General features: G+C 41.1%; 1 protein-coding gene across 1 annotated transcript in view; it reads right to left on the bottom strand.

Annotated features, from left to right (window-relative positions):
• The window catches only part of ITIH5 (inter-alpha-trypsin inhibitor heavy chain 5), a 77,327-nt gene that overhangs the window by 43,477 nt on the left and 7,414 nt on the right, over nucleotides 1-26,436 (bottom strand). Inside the window, exons 2-5 of the mRNA XM_036114367.2 lie at nucleotides 24,678-24,722; nucleotides 4,599-4,762; nucleotides 3,541-3,642; nucleotides 297-547 (exon numbers count right to left, since the gene is read on the bottom strand). Of these exons, the coding sequence (XP_035970260.2) occupies nucleotides 297-547; nucleotides 3,541-3,642; nucleotides 4,599-4,762; nucleotides 24,678-24,722 (562 nt within the window). The remainder of the gene's footprint in view (nucleotides 1-296; nucleotides 548-3,540; nucleotides 3,643-4,598; nucleotides 4,763-24,677; nucleotides 24,723-26,436) is intronic.

A 26,436-nucleotide genomic window follows, 5' to 3' on the forward strand; every position in this document is an offset into this window, starting at 1 on the left:
TACCAAACAGAACTGCGTGTATAACATTCCCAATATTTTAGATGCTTCACCTGGATTAGATGCCCAGAAGTAAGATTACTGTGTCAAATGATTTAAACATCTTTAAATCTCCGGATAGAAACAGCTTTAAAAAAACAAAACAAAACTGTACAGGGCTCTGCCTTTGTTGTGTTGCTATCTTTCAGATTCTTGCCAACTCTCGGAGCCTTTGTTGAAGGGGTGCCCTCTGTCATAGATTTCTCTGAAGCCCACGCCCTGCTCTGAGTTAGCACAGGAGACCCGGCGATCACACTCACCTTCCCCTTTCCCACTGTCCTTCTGCCGGCTGTGCTGTAAGGGTAGCACCTCCAGGGACTCGACGCCGGACCTCTCCAGAATGTTCACTTCCACCATCAGCCTCCCCACCAACTGCTGGGGCCGCACGCTGATAACGTGCTCATACTTCCCCAGCCGCCTCTGTAAGAGCTCTTCATAACTGAGGAGGAAGGCAGCTTTGTCCTTGCTGGGAATCACGACAGAGGCTCTGAACATATCAGTCCCCTTCTCCCTGTAAGGAAGAGAAAAGGGAACACAGGGTCGGTCAGAGAAAGCCAGGTTCCCTCAAATCCCTTCAGGGCACTGGCCACTCTCTCAAGAGAGTCCTTAGAAGAAAAACTACATATTAGTATTGGGAAGAGAAGCAAAGACCTGAACTAGAGGAAGGTTACAAAGTTTCAAGGAATACTGAAGAGTACAGAGTTCAAAGACTGCTGAACTTTCCTACCTCTCCCTGAGTCAGGCTTGAGGGGGCAAAGGGGAAAGGGAATATTGAAACCGGTGAACTGCTGGAAAAGAGAGTTTTGGAGTCAAGATGTGAATTGCATTTTTCTCTTTACTGGAATGGCCAAACGAGCCTGACATCTGAGGTCACTTTAAAATAGCTAATATATTAGGTTTTTACACTTTGCAAAGTTTGGTGGTTGTGGCTAGGGGTAAGGATAAAGAATAAAGGATTGCAAAGCATATAAAAATACAAGCCATTCCAAATGTTTTCAGTGCTTGGAGTGAAGGTTCTCTGATTCAAGACGGCAGACTGACCATAAAAGGGATAGTAAAGGATTAAACCAAAGGAATGAGTGGTAGGGGCAACCATCAGTGGGTATGGCACTTCAAAACATTTCTGGAAGATGGGGAATTCAGTAGAGCAAGAACTCTACAGCTCAGACTATGTAGGCAGGGGCTGCAGCAAAGGATCAAGATGCAAACCATCTACAGAACATCAGAGAGATGGCAGGCTCTGGCTCAGCATAAGATGTGAGTGGGAAGGGCACCAAATACAGGAAGGAGACCTCCAAGTCCATATATGAATGAATGACCAAGATGACAGGCTTTCTACACTCCTCTTTCCCAGAGCTAAAAAGCTAGGAAGAATGACTGAAAAAAGACTGACACTTAAACCCATTATTGTAAACTCCCAAAACATCAGGTAGAGGAAACACAGAAAAGGAGTAGTATTAGACCACATTAGATGCATCATCAGCAATGCCAGCTGTTATAAAACACTGGGAGCAATGTCTTCAAAGTTGGGATGATAAATTATTCTCAATCTTAAACTCCATATACAGTCAAAATATTAATCAAGGTGTCAGAAAGTGTGTCTCTCATACATCTATTCTGGGGGAGTTACTTTAGAATATACTCCAGCAAAGTGAAAGTGAAAAAGAAAGAGGAAGTTATGGAATATAAGGAGTAATAAAAGCAACCCAAAAGAAAATGAAAAGAAATCCCAGGGTAAACATTGATGACAAGGCTGCAACGTAATGACAGTATTCCATGGACCTAGAGACACCATTCTTCCATGATGGACAGCTCTGAAATCATGATGTGCCTCCCGATCAGTGATGCCTTCCAACTGCTGTTGGCAACAACAGCATTGCAGAATTTGCATCTGCAATGACAGCATCTGCAGCATTGTCGTCGCTTACAGAACTAGGTCATAGCTGTTCATTTAGTCACCATTTCAAAAGAGTTATGTGTCTTGCTGGATGTTAATAGTAACAAATTATGTTTTATCTCATAAGAAAAAAGAGAGACAATTAAAAACTCCAGGAAAAACAAATGCATATATTGTGATCCAACTGAACTAAACTGTGGCATAATTATGAACAACTTATGAATTGTAATGAAAAATAATCTTCATAACACTCATCTAATAAAGACCACTCGGGATCCACCTGCAGTCCAACAAAATTAGATTTTAATAAACTGCTGCAGGAGGTGAGACTACATACCAAAGGCATCATGGAGAATCTTGCCAAACAAAGGAGGACATAGGGTAATATCATAGGATTGGGAGAAAAGTGGAGTGTAGATAAGGTTAAATGAAACAGTGTTTGGAGGCTCGAAAAAAAGCAGGGCTGTGTGTAAAGTGGTTAGTGGAGGGAGTCTTCCTTCTCAGCCTGGAGGGAGAAGCAAATTTGAGGTTCTCTGTCCTTAGGAACTACAAAGTTAAGATAAATGTGGACTTTTGTGTCCAACAATGCCTTATCTGAAGCTGTGGACCTTGGCTGCTTTTTGTATCAAAGTAAACCCATGACTCACATCTTCCAGGCAAGAGTGAGATGTTCCATTCTCGCTAATAGGATTTCCAACAGCAAAGTTTCTGACAGTCTATGATTTTAAAGAACAAGCTTTCTCAAAACTGCATCCTTTTATTAACGAACAAAAACAGGGTCACATGTTCACACCAACTTATCTGGATACCAAGATCATTTTTCTTCAAAGGGAACAGATCACTTTTCTTCAAATGGGTAGAGAGGGAAATAGAATCTTAGTATACCAAGTGGCTCTGCAGTTAATGCCATTTATGTAATCATTAAAACTCAAATACTAGTTAATGGTTTTCAATGTTTAGATTCAAGTTATAGACAAAACAAAGAAAATACATATCATTACAGATCGGAATTTAAATGTTGGTAACTCTGACAGCACAAAAGTAAATGATCATGTAGAAAAAGATGGGCACTGGAAATGGGAAAGGAAAGGTAGGGATTCAGTGAAGGAATTATCATTTAAGATAGTAGGGCTATTCTAAGATGGTGTAACATGGCTTACATTGATGGAAGAAGAGATAAGAATGTGAAAATGTGGAATGCAGAGGGAAAGTGGGAGTGTTGTACATATGCTAAATCGTCTTCCTTCACAGCAGAGAATCAACAGATAATGTCTGATGTTTATCAAGAAATTTTTAAAAAACAAGAGAGTACTGTAAGTTTTTAGAGTTAGGGAGGTCACTACAAAAAGAAACTACAGAAATATTAGAAGTGGGTGTCTCTCGGAAGTGAGACCTGGGGAGTGGGAGTGGTAAAATATTCCTTTTTATTATAAACCCTTTCCTGCTATACTGTTAACTATATATATTTAATTACTTACTATATGATAACAATAAAAAGCAGATAAATCCTCGAAGGAAGGGAAGAGAAAAAGATGGGTAGGCAAAGGAGTAGGAAATGTGGCCCTTTGCTGAAGTGGATTTTAATTACTTAACTCCATGGCACTTACCCATTATCTTCTGAGGTTTTATTCCTTTTCTCTTTTACCTTATCACCATTTTTCTTTTCTCTCCCTGTAATTTCTCCCTGATACACCTTGTCTCCAATGAGCCTGAAATACAAGAGAGAGCTGTGTTACCACCTTGCAGTTCCAAGACAAATTCAAACATGGATCTCATAACCATGACAACCCTAGAAAATATTTTTATGTGACTCTTGGATATCCAGAAAGAATGCATTCCAGACCAAGGCACTATCCTTGAATCATTCATTTCATTCTAGGGCAATTTTCAACAGGTCCAAATAGTCAGGCCTGACCCATGGTGCCTCTGGGATTCTCCAGGAGGAAATCAGATCTGCTCAAATTTCCATGAAGATTCACCAGCTTGAATCTTGCCCAGACCCAAAAGGGCAAGATCCACCCTATTTTGCATGTCTTTACCTCCTAGTTCAGAAGAAAAGATGAAATAATTTACCTCGTATATCATAGGGATCACGCCATCTCATCATTCAGATCTCGACTTAAACATGGCCTCTTCTGAGCCACCTCCCTGATTTCTCCCTGCCTAGACAAGCCCCTCTCGGTCCTATTTGCCATCTTTAAGCACTCGCTACGGTCTGAAATTATCTCACCTATTGATTTGTTTACTTACTTATTATTTTTCCCACTGCAATTTCTGCAGCCGAGCAACACTGTCTGTTTCATAGAAGTACACACTTCACTTTGAAGAGCTCCTGGCCCGGAGTGGGCACTTGTTTGTGGAGGGAAGGAGAGAAAGACAGAGGAAAAGAAGGGGAATCAAAGGCAGGAAGAAGACAGGAACAGAATGAAAGAAGAGATCGTGAAAAGGAGGGAAGGAAGAAGAAGGGATGGAAGGGAGAGAGAAAAGGAAGAAGGAAGGTAGAGAAGGAAGGAGAGCAGGAAGGAGGGAGTCATCCTTCTCCCAACCATTCGCTGGGAGAAATTCTCACACCTGAAGGCTGTGGAGCTCACATCCTCTCAGGGTCACCCTGGCCACCCCACACAGACATCTCCATTCCAAGGTCTCTGACCAGACTGTCGCTTACAAAGTGAAGTTGGTGATGAAAGCTGCAGCTGGAATCTGCATCTGAAACTCAATTTCCTGGTCCTCGGAAGCTCTATTCAGCATTCTACAGGAAACCGTAGTGAAGGCGTAACGAGAAATAATGGTAGACTTCACCGAGAATTCCGTCATCAAGGGTTTGGTTTTCTGTTGGAATTAAAACACATGGTATTTTCAGTGACGTGTGAAAGTGGGAATCAACCATTCTGGGGAAGGTGTGAGGCTCTGTTTTCTTCAGAGAAATAATCTTCAACTGGGGAGCCTTCGGCATGTGATTCCTTTCTTCTCTGTCTTGTCCTGGCTTTCCCATCTACCACTCTCTCCACTCATAAAACAACTGTGGTTGGACAACCAGCTCATGAGACAGAAGCACATCTTTTAACTTAACCTTAACAAATGGACACAGTTAAGATTTCCTATTTAACAGAGAATACACAGTGCTGAAGTAGTTTAATGAAGTATCAGAATTTTAGAAGTGAAGTATGAGAAGTAGATAATGCTTTTCTGTTATAAACTCTTAGATCACATTTACAGGATCATGAATTGATGAACACATCAAGGCACACCCAAAGAAATTCTCATATTTTCAAATTAAATTCAATATCCACTTAGAGAAACTAGATTCCAGAGCTTTCCCATGGAGACTACAATCACATTACTGGAAAGTGGGAATCGATACTGAGCTCAAGACAGTATTTGGGCAATTAGAACCCAGAAAAAGGAAAGTGTCTGCTAATTAAATTTATCCCCAAAGGCTCTGATAAGAGAAGTTGCTACATGGAACAAATTTAAAAGCTGGTTAAAACTTTTCAGTGTATTTCTAGCCTTCACAACAGCCCTCCATGCGATGGCAGCAGACGCTGGAGAAGGAAGGAAGCATTCATGAGGAAAGTTAGCAGAGTGGTTCTCTAACTCCAAGAACTGGCTGAACAACTTACAGGCATGGACTGAACGTTTGTGTCCCCTGTCTCCCCCCCACCCCACCACCACCACCAAATTCACATGGTAAAGCCCTAAACCACACCCCCCCCATGTGATGGTACTTGGGGATGGGCCTTTGGAGGTGAGTAGGGTTAGATGAGGTCACGAGGGCCTTCATGATGGGGTGAGTGCCCCACAGAGGAGACATGAGAGAGCTTGTTCTTGCTCTCCATGAGGACCTGGAGAAAAGGCTGTGTGAGTGAGAATGTGGCCATCTACAAGCTAGCAAGAGTCTGCACCAGAAAATGAACCCTGCCAGATACTGATTTTGGACTTTCCAGTTTCCAGAATAGCAAGAATATAAATTTCTGTTGTTTATGGTATTTTGTTATGGCAGCCCAAGCAGACCAAGACGAGGCATTATCTCATTATGGACTTGGACACACATTCAAAGTAGGTGTTTTTTATTCCCATTTCATACATGAGAAGAAGTCAACCTTGCAAGTTTACATATTGGCCCATCATTAATGGAGATGAGACTTGAATTCAATCCTACCTGCTCCAGAGTCCACACTCACCACCATGATGCTAGGCTGCCTCTGCGGATACGTCTTTCTATCTCTGTGTACTCAAACCCCAGCATGGTCTTCAGCATGCTGCAGGCCCTCAATAAATGCTGAACGGAACCAGGTCACTCTGATAGGATTCTACTTTCTCCTATGGGAATTGACCAACCTAGTCAATGTTTATCTCAACTTGTGTCTGCTCTCTAAACTTCTTTCCAGGCCTAAGCTAGTTTTCAAAATAACCATAAGATAATGACCTGCTGAAATCAAGGCATATTTAGCTCCTGTGATATACAGAGGGAAACTTAAACCCCATTTCAGGAGAGTTTCACAGTGCGTTGCTCTATTTAAGCATATTTAAATGTTGGGAGTCAAATCATACCTTTTATAACAAACTACCAAAAGCTGACAGATACTTTATATGACATGTTAGAGAAGTAAGACTGAGCCCTCCTCAGCCCCCTACATCTGAGAACACACAGGAACAGCTGCAAGATGGGGAGCTGCATAGGAGCAAGGCCAGAATGCACGAGTGCTGGGCACAGAGGTCAAGGGATTATTCATCTTTGTGGCTGAATTTCTGGTCTTGGTGACTCAAAGGATAAAGACAAATGGCAACAGTTTCAGGAAAAATGTTAAGAGAATATGTACCTTTCTTGGAAAGTTGGAAAAATATAAGCACATAGGTTCAGTGAAACGATGATCAAGTAGAAAAAAAATCTAAACATATTTGAAAGATTTTTTTCACCAGCAAGAGGAAAAGAAGTTCTCTGATTTGGTCTGAGAAGGAATTAGGTCAAAGCAATGGTACTCAAGTGTGGTCCCAGGACTAGCAATATGAGCATCACCTGGAAACTTGTTAAACATGCAGAATCTCAAACTCCATCCCAGACTTACAGAATTAGAAACACAGGAGATAGGGCCAGAAATCTGTATTTTAACAAGACTTCCAAGGGATCCTGATGCTCAAGTTTGAGAACCACTGTTTTTTTGTTTTTGTTTTTGTTTTTTAGTTAACTGTGGATAGATTTTTTTTATTATTATGTTATGTTAGTCACCATATAGTACATCATTAGTTTTTGATGTAGTGTTCCATGATTCATGTTTGTATATAACACCCAGTGCTCCATGCAATACATTTTAAAGTAACACAAGGAGGTGGCCCTCTTCATATTTCTTCATCTCTAAGTTAAGAGAGCTTGAATAAATCACTAAAATTATGTCCACATCGAGATCCAAGAACCTAAGGCAAAGTCAAAAGTAAGGAATAAAACTGGGTTTTAGGAAACTATTCCGGAATTTAGAAATAGTTGATTGTGAATAGTCTCCATGAAAATCTAGTCTCCTTAGGACAATATCTGACTCTCCAGAAGTGACTTGGATTAAAAAGAGATTCTAGGGGCGCCTGGGTGGCTCAGAAGGTTAAGCGTCTGCCTCCGGCTCAGGTCATGATCCCAGGGTCCTGGGATCGAGCTCCACATTGGGATCCCTGCTGAGCGGGGAGCCTGCTTCTCCCTCTCCCTCTTCCTGCTGCCTTCCCTGCTTGTACACACTCTCTCTCTGTCAAAAATAAATAAAATCTTTAAAAAAAAGAGAGAGAGATTCTAGATGTGGTTTAACCAAATGCTTCTGTTAAAATATATACCACAGACCGGGGGCACCTGGGTGGCTCAGATGGTTAAGCATCTGCCTTCGGCTCAGGTCATGATCCCAGGGTCCTGGGATCCAGCCCCACATCGGGCTCCCTGCTCAGCGGGGAGCCTGCTTCTCCCTCTCCCTCTGCCTCTCCCCTGCTCATGCTCGCTCTCTCTCTGTATCTCTCTGTCTCAAATGAATAAATAAAATCTTTAAAAAAAAAAAAAAAAAAAAAATATATATATATATATATATATATATATATATATATATATACCACAGACCCTGAGCAAGATGGCAGAGGAGTAGGAGACCTAAATTTCGTCTGGTCCCAGGAATTCAGCTGGATAGGGATCAAACCATTCTGAACACCTATGAACTCAATAGGAGATCGAAGAAAAGAATAGCAACAACTCTCTGAACAGAAAAGCGACCACTTTCTGGAAGGTAGGATGTGTGGAGAAGCGAATCTGAGGCAATATTCAGGAGGATAGATGGCGGGGGAGGGGGCCTCCACCAGCCCCTACCGGCAAGTGACAAAGCAGCGGAGCACAAAATCGGAATGTTTAGAAGTCAGCTCTGCTGAGGGACGTCGCTCCAGTGGCTAAGCGGGGGGTGAAACCCTCGTAGGACAGTGTGGTCTCAGGACCCTCAGGGTCACAGAAAGACCAGGGGTGCCTGAGGGCGGCAGAGCTCCCAGGTATCGGAGCAGGGAAGCCGGCTGCAGGGACAGAGCCGAGGCGCGGGCTCTCCGCTCGGGGTTGCCATAAACTGTGATCCACGGCACAGTTGGGCCACTGTTCCTCCAGCAGGGACACAACAAGCGGCAGATCCGGGGAGACTCCCCTTCCTCCCCCGGGAGGAGAGGTGCGGGAGTGCACCACAGGGATCTGCTGGATTTGGAGACTCCACATGGCGTCGGGTGCCAGAGATAGAAACGCTGGGTCATAGGCCGGGTGAGCACGGAGTACAGCTGGAGACTGGGGAGACGGGAGTGATTGGCTGCTTTTCTCTGGGGGCGCACTGAGGAGCGGGGCCCCAAGTTCTCGGCTCCTCCGGGGCGGAGATTGGGAGGCCCCCATTTTCACTCTCGTCCTCCAAAGCTGCACGGAAAGCTTGCAGGGAACAAAAGCTCCGGAGAGCAAACCCGAGCAGATTACTTAGCCCGGCCCAGCAGAGGCGGGGCAATTCACCTCCAGCAAAGACATTTGGGAACCACGGCAACAGGCCCCTCCCCCAGAAGATCAGTGAGAACAGCCAGCCAAGACCAAGTTTACCAATCAATGAGAACGGCAGAACTCCAGCGCTAGGGGAATACTGCACATAGAATCCATGGCTTTTTTACCATGATTCTTTAGTCTTTCACAGTTAATTTTTTTTAACTGTCTTTTTTTTTTTCTTTTTCCCTTTTTCAACCAACATTTTATCAATCCCTGTTCTAAAAAACATTTTTATTTTTCATTTTTAGAGTCATATTCTATCCCTTCATACTAGTTACCCTTATTTTTGGTATACATATATAAGTTGTTCTTTTAAAATTTTGAGATACAGTTTCTTCTAACATCTCAAAATATACCCTAAATCTCTAGTGTACGGCTTTGTTCTAGTCTTCTGCCTGATCACATCCTCTCCCTTTTTTTTCTTTTTTTAATTTCTCTTCTTTCTCTTTTCAACCAACTTCTTATGAATTCCTTTTATAAAATCTTTTATAATTTTCTCTTTACAGTCATATTCCATCCCTTCATCGTATTTACCCTTATTTTTGTACATATATAAGCTTTTCTTTCTTTAAAATCTTGGGAGACAGTTTCTTCTAACAGACGAAAATACACCCAAAATCGTGTGTGGCACTGATCTGTTCACCAGGCTGATCATATTTGATCATATTCTTTTTTTTTCCATCTTTTTCTTTTCCTTTTTTTTTTCTTTCCCTTCCTTTCCCCCTGGTTTCAGGTCTCTTCTTATCTGTTTAGTGTATATTTTTCTGGGATCGTTTTTACCCTGTTAGCATTTTGTTCTCTCATTCATTTATTCTCCTCTGGACAAAATGACAAGACGGAAAAAATCACCTCAAAAAAAAGAACAAGAGGCAGTACTGACTGCCAGGGACCTAATCAATACGGACATTAGTAAGATGTCAGAACTAAAGTTCAAAATGATGATTATAAAGATATTAGCTGGGCTTGAAAAAAGCATGGAAGATATTAGAGAAACCCTTTCTGGAGAAATAAAAGAACTAAAATCTAACCAAGTTAAAATCAAAAAGGCTATTAATGAGGTGCAATAAAAAATGGAGGCTCTAACTGCTAGGATAAATGAGGCAGAAGAAAGAATCAGTGAGATAGAAGACCAAATGATGGAAAATAAAGAAGCTGAGAAAAAGAGAGATAAACAACTACTGGATCACGAGGGCAGAATTCGAGAGATAAGTGATACCATAAGACGAAACAATATTAGAATAATTGGGATCCCAGAAGAAGAAAGAGAGAGAGGAGCAGAAGGTATATTGGACCAAATTATAGCAGAGAACTTCCCTAATTTGGGGTAGGAAACAGGCATCAAAATCCAGGAGGCACAGAGAACCCCCCTCAAAATCAATAAAAATAGGTCAACACCCCGACATGTAATAGTAAAACTTACAAGTCTCAGAGACAAAGAGAAAATCCTGAAAGCAGCTCGGGACAAGAGATCTGTAACCTACAATGGTATAAACATTAGATTGGCAACAGACCTATCCACAGAGACCTGGCAGGCCAATAAGGACTGGCATGATATATTCAGAGCATGAAATGAGAAAAATATGCAGCCAAGAATACTATATCCAGCTAGGCTGTCATTGAAAATAGAAGGAGAGATTAAAAACTTCCAGGACAAACAAAAACTAAAGGAATTTGCAAACACGAAATGAGCCCTACAAGAAATATTGAAAGGGGTCCTCTAAGCAAAGAAAGAGCCTAAAAGTAACATAGACCAGAAAGGAACACAGACAATATACAGTAACAGTCACCTTACAGGCAATACAATGGCACTAAATTCATATCTTTCAATAGTTACTCTGAATGTAAATGGGCCAAATGCCCCAATCAAAAGACACAGGCTATCAGATTGGGTAAAAAAAACAAGACCCATCAATATGCTGTCTGCGAGAGACTCATTTTACACCCAAAGACACCCCCAGATTGAAAGCGAAGGGGTGGAAAACCATTTACCATGCTAATGGACACCAAAGAAAGCTGGGGTGGCAATCCTTATATCAGACAAATTAGATTTTAAACCAAAGACTATAATAAGAGATGAGGAAGGACACTATATCATACTTAAAGGGTCTATTCAACAAGAAGATCTAACAATTGTAAATATCTATGCCCCTAAGATGGGAACAGCCAATTATATAAGCCAATTAATAACAAAAGCAAAGAAACACATTGACAACAATACAATAATAGTGGGGGATTTTAACACCTCCCTCACTGAAATGGACAGATCATCTAAGCAAAAGATCAAGAAGGAAATAAAGACTTTAAATGACACAGTGGACCAAATGGACTTCACAGATATATTCAGAACATTCCATCCCAAAGCAACAGAATACACATTCTTCTCTAGTGCCCATGGAACATTCTCCAGAATAGATCACATCCTAGGTCACAAATCAGGTCTCAACCAGTACCAAAACACTGGGATCATTCCCTGCATATTTTCAGACCACACTGCTTTGAAACTAGAACTCAGTCACAAGAGGAAAGTCAGAAAGAACTCAAATACATGGAGGCTAAAGAACATCCTACTGAATAATGAATGGGTCAACCAGGAAATTAAAGAATTAAAAAAATGCATGGAAACAAATAAAAATGAAAACACAACTGTTCAAAATCTTTGGGATGCAGGAAAGGCAGTCCTAAGAGGAAAGTATATAGCAATACATGCCTTTCTCAAGAAACAAGAAAGGTCTCAAATACACAACCTAACCCTACACCTAAAGGAGCTGGAGAGAGAACAGCAAATAAAGCCTAAACCCAGCAAGAGAAGAGAAATAATAAAGATCAAACAGAAATCAATGAAATATAAACCAAAAGAACAGTAGAACAGATCAACGAAACTAGGAGCTTGTTCTTTGAAAGAATTAACAAGATTGATAAACCCCTGGCCAGACTTATCAAAAAGAAAAGAGAAACGATCCAAATAAATAAAATCATGAATAAAAGAGGAGAGATCACAACCAACACCAAAGAAATACAAACAAGTATAAGAACATATTATGAGCAACTCTATGCCAGCAAATTAGATAATCTGGAAGAAATGGATGCATTCCTAGAGATGTATCAACTACCAAAACTGAACCAGGAAGAAATAGAAAACCTGGACAGATCTATAACCACTAAGGAAATTGAAGCAGTCATCAAAAATCTCCCAACAAACAAAAGCCCAGGGCCAGATGGCTTCCCAGGGGAATTCTACCAAACATTTAAAGAAGAATTAATACCTATTCTTCTGAAACTGTTCCAAAAAAATAGAAATGGAAGGAAAACTTCCAAACTCGTTTTATGAGGCCATTACCTTGATCCCCAAACCAGAGAAAGACCCCATCAAAAAGGAGAATTACAGACCAATATCCTTGATGAACATGGATGCAAAAATTCTCACCAAAATACTAGCCAGTAGGATCCAACAGTACATTAAAAGGATTATTCACCACAACCGAGTGGGATTTATCCCTGGGCTGCAAGTTTGGTTCAACATCCGCAAATCAATCAATGTGATACAATACATTAATAAAAGAAAGAACAAGAACCATATGATCCTCTCAATAGATGCAGAAAAAGCATTTGACAAAGTACAGCATCCTTTCTTGATCAAAACTCCTCAGAGTATAGGGATAGAGGGTACATACCTCAATATCATAAAAGCCATCTATGAAAAACCCACAGTGAATATCATTCTCAATGGGGAAAAACTGAGAGCTTTCCCCCTAAGGTCAGGAACACGACAGGGATGTCCACTATCACTACTTCTATTCAACATAGTATTAGAAGTCCTAGCCACAGCAATCAGACAACAAAAAGAAATAAAAGGCAAAGAAGAAGTCAAACTCTCACTCTTTGCAGATGATACGATACTTTATATGGAAAACCCAAAAGACTCCACCCCAAAACTGCTAGAACTCATACAGGAATTCAGGAAAGTGGCAGGATATAAAATCAGTTGCACAGAAATCAGTGGCATTCCTATACACCAACAACAAGACAGAAGAAAGAGAAATTAAGGAGTCAATCCCATTTACAATTGCACACAAAACCATAAGATACCTAGGAATAAATCTAACCAAAGAGGCAAAGAATTTGTACTCAGAAAACTATAGAATACTAATGAAAGAAATTGAGGAAGACACAAAGAAATGGAAAAACGTTCCAAGCTCATGGATTGGAAGAACAAATATTGTGAAGATATCAATGCTACCTAGAGCAATCTACACATTTAATGCAAACCCTATCAAAATACCATCCACTTTTTTCAAAGAAATGGAACAAATAATCTTAAAATTTGTATGGAACCAGAAAAGACCCCAAATAGCCAGAGGAATTTGAAAAAGAAAAGCAAAGCTGGCGGCATCACAATTCCGGACTTCCAGCTCTATTACAAAGCTGTCATCATCAAGACAGTATGGTACTGGCACAAAAACAGACACATAGATCAATGGAACAGAATAGAGAGCCCAGAAATGGACCCTCAACTCTATGGTCAACTAATCTTCGACAAAGCAGGAAAGAATGTCCAGTAGAAAAAAGACAGTCTCTTCAACAAATGGTGTTGGGAAAATTGGACAGCCACATGCAGAAGAATGAAACTGGACCACTTCCTTACACCACACACAAAGCAGGAAAGAATGTCCAATGGAAAAAAGACAATCTCTTCAACAAATGGTGTTGGGAAAATTGAACAGCCACATGCAAAAGAATGAAACTGGACCATTTCCTTACACCACACACAAAAATAGACTCCAAATGGTTGAAAGACCTCAATGTGAGACAGGAGTCCATCAAAATCCTAAAGGAGAACACAGGCAGCAACCTCTTCGACCTCAGCCGCAGCAACTTGTTCCTAGAAACATCGCCAAAGGCAAGGGAAGCAAGGGCAAAAATGAACTATTGGGACTTCATCAAAATAAAAAGCTTTTTCACAGCAAAAGAAACAGTCAACAAAACCAAAAGACAACTGACAGAACGGGAGAAGATATTTGCAAATGACATATCAGATAAAGGGCTAGTATCCAAAATCTATAAAGAACTTATCAAACTCAACACCCAAAGAACAAAGAATCCAATCAAGAAATGGGCAGAAGACATGAACAGACATTTTTCCAAAGAAGACATCCAAATGGCCAACAGACACATGAAAAAGTGCTCAACATCGCTCAGCATCAGGGAAATCCAAATCAAAACCTCAATGAGCTACCACCTCACACCAGTCAGAATGGCTAAAGTTAACAAGTCAGGAAACGACAGATGTTGGCGAGGATGCGGAGAAAGGGGAACCCTCCTACAGTGTCGATGGGAATGCAAGCTGGTGCAGCCACTCTGGAAAACAGCATGGAGGTTCCTCAAAAAGTTGAAAATAGAGCTACCATACAACCCAGCAATTGCACTACTGGGTATTACCCCAAGATACAAATGGAGGGATCTGAAGGGGTACGTGCACCCTGATGTTTATAGCAGCAATGTCCACAATAGCCAAACTATGGACAGAGCCAAGATGTCCATCGACAGATGAATGGATAAAGAAGATGTATATATATACAATGGAATGTTATGCAACCATCAAAAGGAATGAAATCTTGCCATTTGCAATGACATGGATGGAACTGGAGGGTATTATGCTGAGCAAAATAAGTCAATCAGAGAAAGACGTGTGTCATATGATCTCACTGATATGAGGAATTCTTAATCTCAGGAAACAAACTGAGGGTTGCTGGAGTGGTGGGGGTGGGAGGGATGGGGTGGCTGGGTGATAGACATTGGGGAGGGTATGTGCTATGGTGAGTGCTGTGAATTGTGTTAAGACTCTTTGAATCACAGACCTGTACCCCTGAAACAAATAATACATTATATGTTAAAAAAAAGAAGACAATAGTAGGAAGGGAAAAATGAAGGGGGGGAAATCAGAGGGGAAGACGAACCATGAGAGACTATGGACTCTGACAAACAAACTGAGGGTTCTAGGGGTGGGGTGGGGGGATGGGTTAGCCTGCTGATGGGTATTAAAGAGGGCACATATTGAATGGAGCACTGGGTGTTATACGCTAACAATGAATCATGGAAGACTACATCAAAAACTAATGATGTAATGTATGGTGATTAACATAACATAAACACAATGGTCTCCCTCCCGCCCTAGATCTAAGTTCTGTTTCCCAGAAGCAATACATAACATAACATAAGAAAAGAAAAAAAGAAAAATATATATATACCACAATTCAGGGCGTCTGGGTAGCTCAGCTGGTTAAGCATCTGACTCTTGATTTCTGCTCAGGTCATGATCTCAATCAGGTCTGTGGGATCAAGCCCCGCATATGGCTCTGTGCTGAACGTGGAGCCTGCCTGAGATTCTCTCTCTCTCTCTGCCCCCCCCATTTGTGCATGTGCTAATGCTCTCTCTAAATTAAATAAATAAATCTTTAAAAATACACACACACAGACACACACACACACACACACACACCATATTTCAGTAAGGACAATGAGAATAAGGCTGGGGAAGGTGGTAATGGTAATGATCTTAAGAGCACAATAACCCGTTGGTTTTTTTAAAATTAAAATTTGTATCTCCTCATCTTTCCAAAATGGAACCCTGAGATAAATTAAAGCATAAATTGAGATGCAGCGTTTTACTTTTACTTAGGGTTTCCCTGGAGATAGGTTTTCTTCCTAAATTATCCATGTTTCAACATATTCTTTTATCTCCAATATCCTTATATTCTTATAATGTGAATTTGTGAAGCATCTCAATACCACTGCGCACAACTCTAATTTCTATACATACATTGGGTAAAAAGGAGCCCATGCTTAAAAAAAAGAAAGAGAGAAAAATCCCGTGAACTCAGAAAATTCTAGTTATCATTTTCCACTTTATTTAAAATGGAAACCAGTTTTTTAAAAAATATCAAGTAACAGATGCACATGGTAGAACTTTCAAATTACACAGAAAATAAAAGGAAACACAATGGTCTCCCTCCCGCCCTAGATCTAAGTTCTGTTTCCCAGAAGCAATACTTAAATTAACAGTTTTTGGTATATCCTTCCATAAATACATGCTGTATTGATTTGCTTTAATTTCACCTAATAATACAGTGTGTTCATCTTTCTATATCTGTACATGTTCCAATTATCTCATGCTGCATAACAAACCACTCTAAAACTTAGTGGTTTAACAGTAGCAATCATGGCATTTTTCTCTTGTGGTTTCTGTGGTCAGGAATTCTAGAAAGGCTTGGCCGGGGAGGGGGGGCCAGTCAGAAGGTGGCTGGAGCTGGAAGAGTGAGCTCCTGAAGCGGCTCAGGGCTGACTGGCATCTCTCTATCTCATGTTGTCCCAGGGCCCCTCTACATGGTCCTTCCACATGGTCAAGTTCAGGCTAACTCACAGCATGGACTACACACACATTAGTCCAACTGATGATGTGGAAGCCAGAGGCTTCATGAGTGCACATTTCCCAACATTGAGGTGGAAGCTATATCCCCTTTTATGCCCTAACATACTCTACCGGGTGAAAGAGTCGCAAAAGCACATTTGATTTCAAAGGCAGATCTCAATGGGAGGAGTGGAATATCAAAGTGCCACTATCTTTGAAAAAATGCAATCTGCCACCGTACAAACCAATCCCTCTCATTCTTCTTTTAATAGATGCACAGCACTTTCTTTTCATAGATGCACTATATTTTAATTAATGAGTCCTCTATCCCCCATCAACCCTTTATAATTATTTTTCCTGATCGTGTGAAACTTCCTTCAGATGTCCCAGCCTTCTGACTCGTCTACACCAGGCGTCGGCAAACTATAGCAGACAGGCCCACAGGATTTTGGAAATAAAGTTTTATTGGAACAGAAATTCATTTACATCCATTCATCTGCATATTATCTGTGGCTACCTACTTTCATGTTACAGGGTAGAATGGTTGAGTAGCTCTGTAATTGTGACAGACTACATAGTCTTGCAAAGCCTGAAGTACTTACTATCTACGCCTTTAAGTAAAAGTTTGCTGATCCCTGGTCTGCACTATTTAAAGAGATAAAACCCTGATATCAGTCATTTGCATACCTTTACTGATTGGTGTGTTTTAGGAAGAAATCTCAAATTACATAGACCACAGGCACTTTTATTTGACTTGCACAGTCTTTTAAAATTTTTCATTTAGGGGGACAACATTTAAAAATTGGAAAGTTCGCATCAAAATCCATAACGCCCATTTCTCTTGGAACAGATAGTGGGGGCAACTCTGGATGCACATTGCCACATGACCATAAGCTGCTGGAACTAATTAATGGTGGCTGATGCTCTAGATCAGACCCAAGTCCTATACGCACAGCTCCCCACGCCTACCAATCCCAACTATCTCACAGACCCTAAGGCTGAGAGTGAGCAGCCATTTCACTGTGTTTTTACTAGATTTTTCCTTATTCCAAGCTTATTCTGCTCATTCATGTCCTCTGTTCTACTAGATTAAAAGTGACCACCATCTCTACACCTATGTTCAGCGCCGCATTATTCACAGTAGCTAAAATGTGGAAGCAACCCGTGTCCATTGACAGATGGAGGGATAAACAAAATGTGGTTTATACATATAATGGACTATTACTCAAAAAAAGGAAGGAAATTCTGACCCATGCTACAAAATGGATGAATTTTTAAAAAAAAATTTTTTAAGATTTTTATTTATTTGACAGAGGGAAAGACAGCGAGAGAGGGAACACAAGCAGCGGGAGTAAGAGAGGGAGAAGCAGGTTTCCCGCTGAGCAGGGAGCCCGACGCGGGGCTCGATCCCAGGACCCTGGGATCATGATCCGAGCTGAAGGCAGACGCTTAATGACTGAGCCACCCAGGTGCCCCTGGATGAATTTTTTTTAAAGATTTATTTATTTTAGAGAGAGAGGGCGTAAGCAGGGGGAGAGGCAGAGGGAGAGGGAGAGAGAGAATCTCAAGCAGACTCCAAGCTGAGTGCAGAGCCCAATGCGGGGCTCAGTCCCACAACCATGAGATCATGACCTGAGCTGAAACCACGAGTCAGATGCTTAACTGACTGAACAACCCAGGTGCCCCAACATGGATGAATTTTGAAGACATTATGCTAAGTGAAATAAATCAGTCACCAAAGGACAAATACTGTATGGTTCCACTTGCATGAAATACCTAGAGTAATCAAATTCATTGAGACAGAAAGGAAAATGGTGGTTGCCAGGGGCTGGGAGTAGGGAGGAATGGGGAGTTAGTGTTTAATGGGTGATTGGAGATTGATGGTGGTGATGTTTGTATGACTGTGTGAATGTACTTAATACCACTGAACTGTACACTTTACAATGGCTTAAAAGGTAACTTTTGTGTTATATGTATTTTAATACAGTAATGAAAAAATTGAACAAAATTTTTTGATGACCACAAATTCTTTTTCTTGCCACTGAGAGGTGGAGTTGAATTCATTTAATCTTTGAATCTGGGCCACAGTGACCCACCGCTTACTTCTTTTACATAAAAGTAGAGTAATAATTGGGAAAAGAACTTAGTAAGTTCCCAACTTAGAGGAACACAGTACACAGCCCCAGCTGCAGACCATTGCAAGTGAAATCTAGCTCCTTCAGTAGGTAATCCTTGCCCAGCACTGTTCTGACAATAATATGAAATTTTCTTCACTTGGTACCCTTGAGACTGTTTGTAATGTCATGTTAATTTGTCCTTATTCATGAGATAATTGTCAATTATCATTTCATTAAACTTAAAATTCAAATGTGAAATTAGAAGACATCTGACAAAACACTAAGCTGAACCATTATGGTATTTTTTTTTTTTTTTTGGCCTCAAATTAAGATTAAGGATATGGTAGACATTCTCCACAGTACTACATCAAAAATAGGACACACAGTTTATGGGCCCAAGAGACAGATTGAGAAAAGTTTCAAGAAACTATTTTAGTTTTATTGCTTCTGCCCAGTTACTATTTTCCCACAGGAGTCCCCACTGTTACTTATGCCTCGTGGCCCTTGCCCTACTGGACAGCACCCTCAGCCTACAATCTACTAAAGCCACTTATGCGCATTATCCACCCCCACCCCCAAGCTGCTCATCCCTTCCCCTGTCCCTATGAGACCATACACAGAACAGGAACCATGACTTCTTCCTTTTATTTATTTATTTTTTACCCATAGCTGTCAGCATAGAGTAAAACTCAAGAACATTAATGGAATTGAATTTTTGAACCTTGAACAATGAAAGAAAAACACACATCCCCCCAAAAGAAATGGTAATTAACTCGAATTTATTAACCACTCCTCTAGATTAAATTCCATGAAGGACTGAGAAGAACCACTACACATGGATCCTTCTCTCAAGGCACCTATGATCACATTGGGATGAAAGGGCAAAAAATAGAAAGCAACATAGGAAGATATATAGAGATGTACATATTCACTCATTGCCTGAAGACCTTCCAGAATTCATAAGAAAGAGAAATCAGTGAGGTCTGTAAAAGTAAGAAAAGGTTTTAAAATAAAAGTAGAATTTGTATGTGGTGAAGGAGAACAAAAAGAACATTCTAAAAACACAAAAGGCATAGAAGCAGGAATGAGCCTTTGCACATTCCTGGAACAAAGAATCAAGCAGTTTAATTAGAAAGGGGGTGCGTTGTGAGAAGAACACTGGACAGGTACACAAGACTGTCAGGAAACCGAGATGCCCAAAGCCAAGGACAGAACTTGGAATGGCAGAGGTTCATGAAAATTTGTCATTAAAGGAAGGATATAAAATAGTTGCTTCAGTCTTTCCCAATGCACGGTTCTTAAAAATCCAACATGCTTTCCATATTTATAGTTAATTCATTATTTCATTTGGGGATGTCAACTGGAAAATCGGACGCAAAGTCAAGTCTTCCTGTGACAAAACAGCTTCTTCATTATTTTTCCCACAAAGGCTAAACAGATGGAAAAGCAGTTTGAAGCAGGGAGTGTCTTAATTAGCTGCTCAAGGGACCAAAGCCTTCTGTGTGACTCATGTGAGTCACTTAAAATCAAGCCACCCAGAAGATGTCCTGAATTACCCAAGATGCCATCTGGAAATTAACTGAGCAATGTTTGGTCAGAACCAGGACTCTTCCCAGAAGATTAACCTTTTGTTGTTTTATTCTGGTCTAACGGTTCCCTAGTGACCATTAGAAGAAATAATTTTGGAGATGGTAGAGAACCATAGAAATCACGTAACTCAGCATCCCCTCACTTTATAAAGAAGAAGGTTGGCACTGGGCACTTGGTGGACTCTGGGTCCAGAGACCTTCATGGCACCTTCATGTCTCTCCTTTTTGAGAAAAACAACCAGCCCATGTTGCTGTTACATGAAGCAGAAGACTTTTAGACAAGGCACCTCCCTGGGGACTGTATTTGCCACCTGGGTGACACAGTTTTACGCCTCTGTAGACAGAGGGTGGCATCAGCTCTGAATTGCCTGTTTGTGGTAATACATTCTACTGAGCAACGTTTCATTACGATTAGAGGAGAGGAAACATAAAATGCAATTATCACTTCTATGTTAAGAAAAAAACCCTATTCTATGTTATACGAAAACAGTGAATTGTGGATCACTACATCAAAATCTAATGATGTATTGTATGGTGACTAACATAATAAAATAAAATTTAAAAAAAAAAGAAAAATTTAAAAAAAGAAAAGATTGTAAAACTAAAAAAACAAAACAAAACAAAAAACCCTACTCTATACACCTCCTAACAAAAAATAAACCACAATGGCTAGAGTCGGGACAAAGGAGACAGACACATACGTAACTAGCCCTCAGTGAGGTAACAACGCTCAGCACCATGCTGGTTGACTATATTTTCTATGTTCTTGATGCTCTGGCATTTGGGGCCTTGCTCCTGGAGAGACTGTCCCTCCCAGGGCAAGCTAATTCCTAGAGACAGCAAACTACTCCTGCGTGAGCCCACCTTTGACACACAGCCCACCTGTCCAGAGCCCACACTCCCAGCCACCTCCTTTGTCAAGCTCTCATACACCAAGCCAAGATTCCCCTTTCCCCAAGTCACCCCAGGGCCAGATCCCAGACAACCAGAGACCAGCACGGGGCCTCCTGTTCCTAGGGACCTGTGAGTATAAACTCCTTTCTTCGTGATGATCAGTTCCAGGTCTCCATGTCTCACCATATCTGCTTATAACAAACCCCAGGTACAAATTTTAGACTACCTGCTATGAAGAAGATGCCAAGACATGCGGGGTGCCTGGGTGGCTCAGTTGGTTAAGCGACTGCCTTTGGCTCAGGTCATGATCCTGGAGTCCTGGGATCGAGTCCCGCATCGGGCTCCCTGCTCGGCAGGAAGTCTGCTTCTCCCTCTCCCGCTCCCCCGTCTTGTGCTCTCTCTCTCTCTCACTCTCTCTCTCAAATAAATAAAGAAAATCTTTAAAAAAAAAAAAAAAGAAGATGCCAAGACATGCTCCTGCCACTGAGAGGTTAAATGATGACAGTGAAAATCAGGCCACTATCTGTTAAGGACCATGGATACTCAGATACAAAGATACCCCCTGATTTTTAAAATACAAATTTTCTTTGCGTATGTGTTTGCCAGAGAGTGTCATAAAAAGGGTATCTAATTCAAAAGAAAATCAGGCAAATCCCTGTGGTTCATGAGCTGGCAGTGATACGAAAGGAACAGCTGTTGTCGTCCACATTCTATTCGTTACTTAGAGAACATCCAGAGACCTTCAAATTACCATGGCCAACTAGAGCATAAACTATAAGGAGACTCACAGGATAAACTGAGGCTACAGAAGCTGACCACAGTCAGATCACACAGGGCCTCAGGTGTCCTTGCAGTTTATCCTATAGGTAACGTGGAGTCACCACAGACATTTGCAAAAGAGAATGATGCATCAGGTCTACTGCTGGGAAGAGCATTCTGGTACCCATTGGATGTACTAAGGTTCATGGTAAAAAGGCATAATGCGTGTTAAAGTAAGACTTTTAAAATTCTTAGAGATTTCTAAGAAAATCTCAGCGATTATATAAATATTGAAAGTCTAAGGGTCAAGAAAATCTTTGAAACCAAAAATGAAAACTCAAAGGCTATAAAGAAAAGACAAACTTATTTATTACTAAGGCACTTAAAACTTCTACATGGAAAACATACCATAAACAAAGTTAATCGACAAATGACACATTTGAGGGGGGAATTCTTCCAATTTGGAAGACAGAGATCTCTATTATAATTACAAAGATCTCTAACATACTGACCACTGGGGGATAAAAGACATAATAGAAAGATGGGTACAGGACACACACATGCGCACGCGCGCACACACACACACACACACACACACAATTCACAGAAGAACCACTCTAAATGGCCAATAAATGTATGGGGAAAAAGGTCTAAATTCATAAGTAGTCAGGCAAATGCTAGTTAAAGGAACAATGAGATGGCACTTTATATCTAAGAGACTGACAAGCCAAAAAGAGTGATTATATGTTTGCTGGCAGAAATGTGCACATTTACCATTGCTCATAGAAATGGAATTAATACAGATAGTATTAAGAGCAATAGTATTCAAAAGCAGTCTGACATCTATCAAAATGTAAAATGTCCATGCACTTTGATCCAGCAATCTTTCTATTGAAAATCTAGGCCATAGACTAAAAAGCACCCACATAACAGAATGATCAGAAAAAATTTTTTGCAGCATTTTTTACAGAGGCCAAAAAACTGGAGACAAATTGAAAGCTCATCCAATTTATTAAGCACAATGCTTAATAAATTACGGTGTGCCAACAACGTGGAATTTTTTTCACCATCTAAAAGAATGGATACACAGTTAGGCCAAAGGACATACTGTTGATTGAAAATAATAAGAAATGGGAAAAGAGACCAGTATTTGACAAGGCAGTGCGTGTGTAAAGAGTGCACACAGAAGCCAGATGTGGGGCTCAAATCCTGGTTCTGTCACCTCTTCCCAAACATGTAGTCTCGGGTGAGTTAGTCAATCCCTCTGAGCCTCTGCTTTTTCCTCTGTAATGCCTCAAAGAATTGTACAACGTGACACACTTAGAATAATGCCAGGCCCACAGCGAGCCCTCAGCCAGCCTTAGCTGTCATTATATGATCCCCCTGTTTGAAAGCGAGGATCAGAAATCTCATATATGCAAATGTCTCTGTTTCCGCCATCTTCTTGCAGCGTGTTCTTTTTCTCAGTGGTACCTGTCATCTCCTCCGTTACTAATACACTTATCATTTGTTTATTCACTTTGTCTTCTTTGCCTATCTCTGCCCCACTTTAAAATTCAAGGTCTATGAAAGACAGGGTCTTTGGTCTGTCTTGTTCATTGCTGTATTCCCAATGCCTACGATGCAGGGTAAATAGTAAGCATTCAAAAAAAGAAAGATCAGTTGGAATAGATGCATGCATGAGTGAATGAATATGTGTACAGGTCTTGCCGGGAGACTATTCTCCAGGAGTCCCTGGTATTTCTGCACATTTTTCGAGCAGAGGCACTAGCTCCCTTTGTTCTGAATTGTCTTTTCAAGGATGTTTGGATGGTGAACAGCTCTGGAAGAGTGAGGTGGGATCTCCCTCCAGAGCAAAGGGGAAGCTGGTTTAATATCTAGAATAATAAAGAGAACGTGCCCATCCAGGGACAAAGATCAAGCAGGCTTGGTCCTCATAAGAGTCAGGTTCCCTCCATGCAGAGCTCCTCTCCTGTGTCGGTGTCGCCAGGCGCTCTCCGTATGACCATATGGGAACAGGACGGGGCCCAGGAATGGTACAAACACTGACACTCTGGCACTGCTATTCTGTGAGCAATAATCGCCCTCTGTCTCTGACCCAGGAGTCTCCTGCATTCTGCTGGCATGCATGCAATGGCAACAAACCCACAATCCTTGGCTTGCAAGCTGGGGAAAATCCAGACTCTTCACAATTCTTGACATGTTTATGTTTGTCTACGTCTGTCTACGACTATGTGAATGTGGAGAAAAACGTGAAAGAATGATTATGAGGTTAACAAACTTGGGAGGATCAGGAGAAGGAAGGGGGAGGGGGAAGCCGAGCAGGGAATAACAAGAACACAACATCCCAGCCCGAAAAAGATGGTAATGATCGTGCCATGGGTCATGCTGAAGCTAGAACTGACTCAGACACCGCCCCGGTGTAGAGAGGCCCTGGAGGGACGCCTACCTCCTAAAGAACTGCTGCCGAATCCATATCTCGGAACGGAGATTGGTTCAAATAAGCTCTTCAAGTTCCTGAACACTTGCCCAAATTCCAATCCGATAGCCTCCAACACGCACCAAGAGCCTCGCTCAACTCCATTCCATGAAGCTGTCTGTAAGCTACCAATGTGAATTCTTTGCTTGCTTTAGTTGTTTACTTCACTACAAGGCCTTTATGTCTTGTGTAAGAATGCCATAAAAAGTACAGGTTAATTTAAGTTTTTTATTTTTTTGAAATGCTTTGAAACTCCATCCTTTGTCCTTAGAGCCCTACGGAAATAATCAGGTCTCTTTCCAGACAGAAAAGTCCACTTCAAGAAAGCCTTGTAAAAGCTACACTGTTTAATGTCAGCATTCTTCCGCAAGCAACTTTACAAGCTTTGGAGGAGCTGCAAGCAAAGCTAGGGCCTGATGCAAAATACGCAGAGCAGTGAGGGAACCGACGTTGAAGACGCCCCCGGAACATACATACCAGCCTTTGCAACAGTCGGGCTTGCCTTGGCAACCTGCGTCCAACCTACAAGAAGAAAAGAGTCATGAACTATGATTGTGAGGTCATTCTGAAACGCATTACATGAGGGGGGTTAAAATCGATTCAAATTCACAGAAGAGACCGTCCATCCTGAAGACTAGATTGCACCTTCGATGAAGGAGCTGCTGGGCCAGCGCGAGAACCCACCGCCCTCAGCCCGGGTTGACTGCTTCAGCCGTGATGGCATTAGCTCATCACCTGCGTGTCCTTCTGTCTGTTAGAGGAGTATGAAATGACAAGAGCAAAGAATTCATCAGAATATCTGCCCTCCATTTTATCCTATTTCTGGCTTCAAAAGAAGCTCTTTGCTATTGTGTCTATTACAATGAGTAAATGTATTCAGTTCTTCTCTGAGGGGCTCAATTATTCAACTCAAAACTTTAGGAAACTGCAAGCAAAACTGAACTTACCTTGAATTTTCTCACTGTGTTTTTTCTGGTTATTTAACCATACTTTCCCACACGGGGAGGAGGGGCATGGGAAGGTGATAAAAATCCTCATTTAAAGAAAACTTGTATTATGGGAGGATGGGTTAGCCTGGTGATGGGTATTAAAGAGGGCACGTTCTGCATGGAGCAGATTAACATAACAATAAAAAATTAGAAAAAAAAAGAAAACTTGTATTAATTACTCAGCCACTCTGGACTAATTTAAAAGTCCTAGCTGGTTGTTGAACATTATTCATGGCAAATCACTGTTCAAATAAAGTGTTAAAGTTTGCAACTTTTAAAACAATTGTTAATAATTAGAAATAGCCTAAAATATCTTTAAAAAAAGGTCTGGTTCAGTATATTATTCAGTATATTCAGTATATTATGATACATGGATTAATTACATGGCTATAGAAAATAATGATGTGTGGGGTGCCTGGGTGGCTCAGTCATTAAGCGTCTGTCTTCAGCTCAGGTCATGATCCCAGGTCCTGGGATCGAGCCCCACATCGTGCTCCCTGCCTGGCAGGAAGCCTGCTTCTCCCTCTCCCACTCCCCCTGCTTGTGTTCCCTCTCTCGCTGTGTTTCTCTCTGTCAAATAAATAAATAAAATCTTTAAAAAAATAATAAAATAAAATAAAACAATTGTTAATAATTAGAAATAGCCTAAAATATCTTAAAAAAAGGTCTGGTTCAGTATATTATTCAGTATATTCAGCATATTATGATACATGGATTAATGACACGGCTATAGAAAATAATGATGTGTGGGGTGCCTGGGTGGCTCAGTCAGTTAAGCGGCTCTTGGTTTTGGCTCAGGTCATGATTTCATGGTCATGACATCGAGCCCCACATCAGGCTCCTCGCTCAGCCCAGAGTCTGCTTGGGATTCTCTCTCCCTCACCCTCTGCCCCTCCTGCTCGAGCTCTCTCTCTCTCAAATAAATAAATAAATCTTTTTTAAAAAGAAAAGAATGGCGTGTATCTATATTTACTGGCATCAATAAATGTTCACTTTACTGGACTTCAGTGCTGTCCACCAAACATTTCTCTAGCTGTCTGCCAGAAGGGTTGCATTTTCTGGGACCATTGCAAAGGCAGGGGGCCATGCAACTAGCTCCAGCCAATAACTTAGGGATGTGAGTAGCATTCGTCACTTCCAGGTCAAGTGATTTAATTACAGACGTATGATCCTACAGAATTGCTTTTGCTTTCTGGTACAGTAATTAGCAATGTTTGAACTGGTAGCTGCTCATCAAGCCCAACTTC

Source organism: Halichoerus grypus, chromosome 6 (genome assembly GCF_964656455.1).
Source record: "Halichoerus grypus chromosome 6, mHalGry1.hap1.1, whole genome shotgun sequence".
Taxonomy (NCBI): Eukaryota; Metazoa; Chordata; class Mammalia; order Carnivora; family Phocidae; genus Halichoerus; species Halichoerus grypus.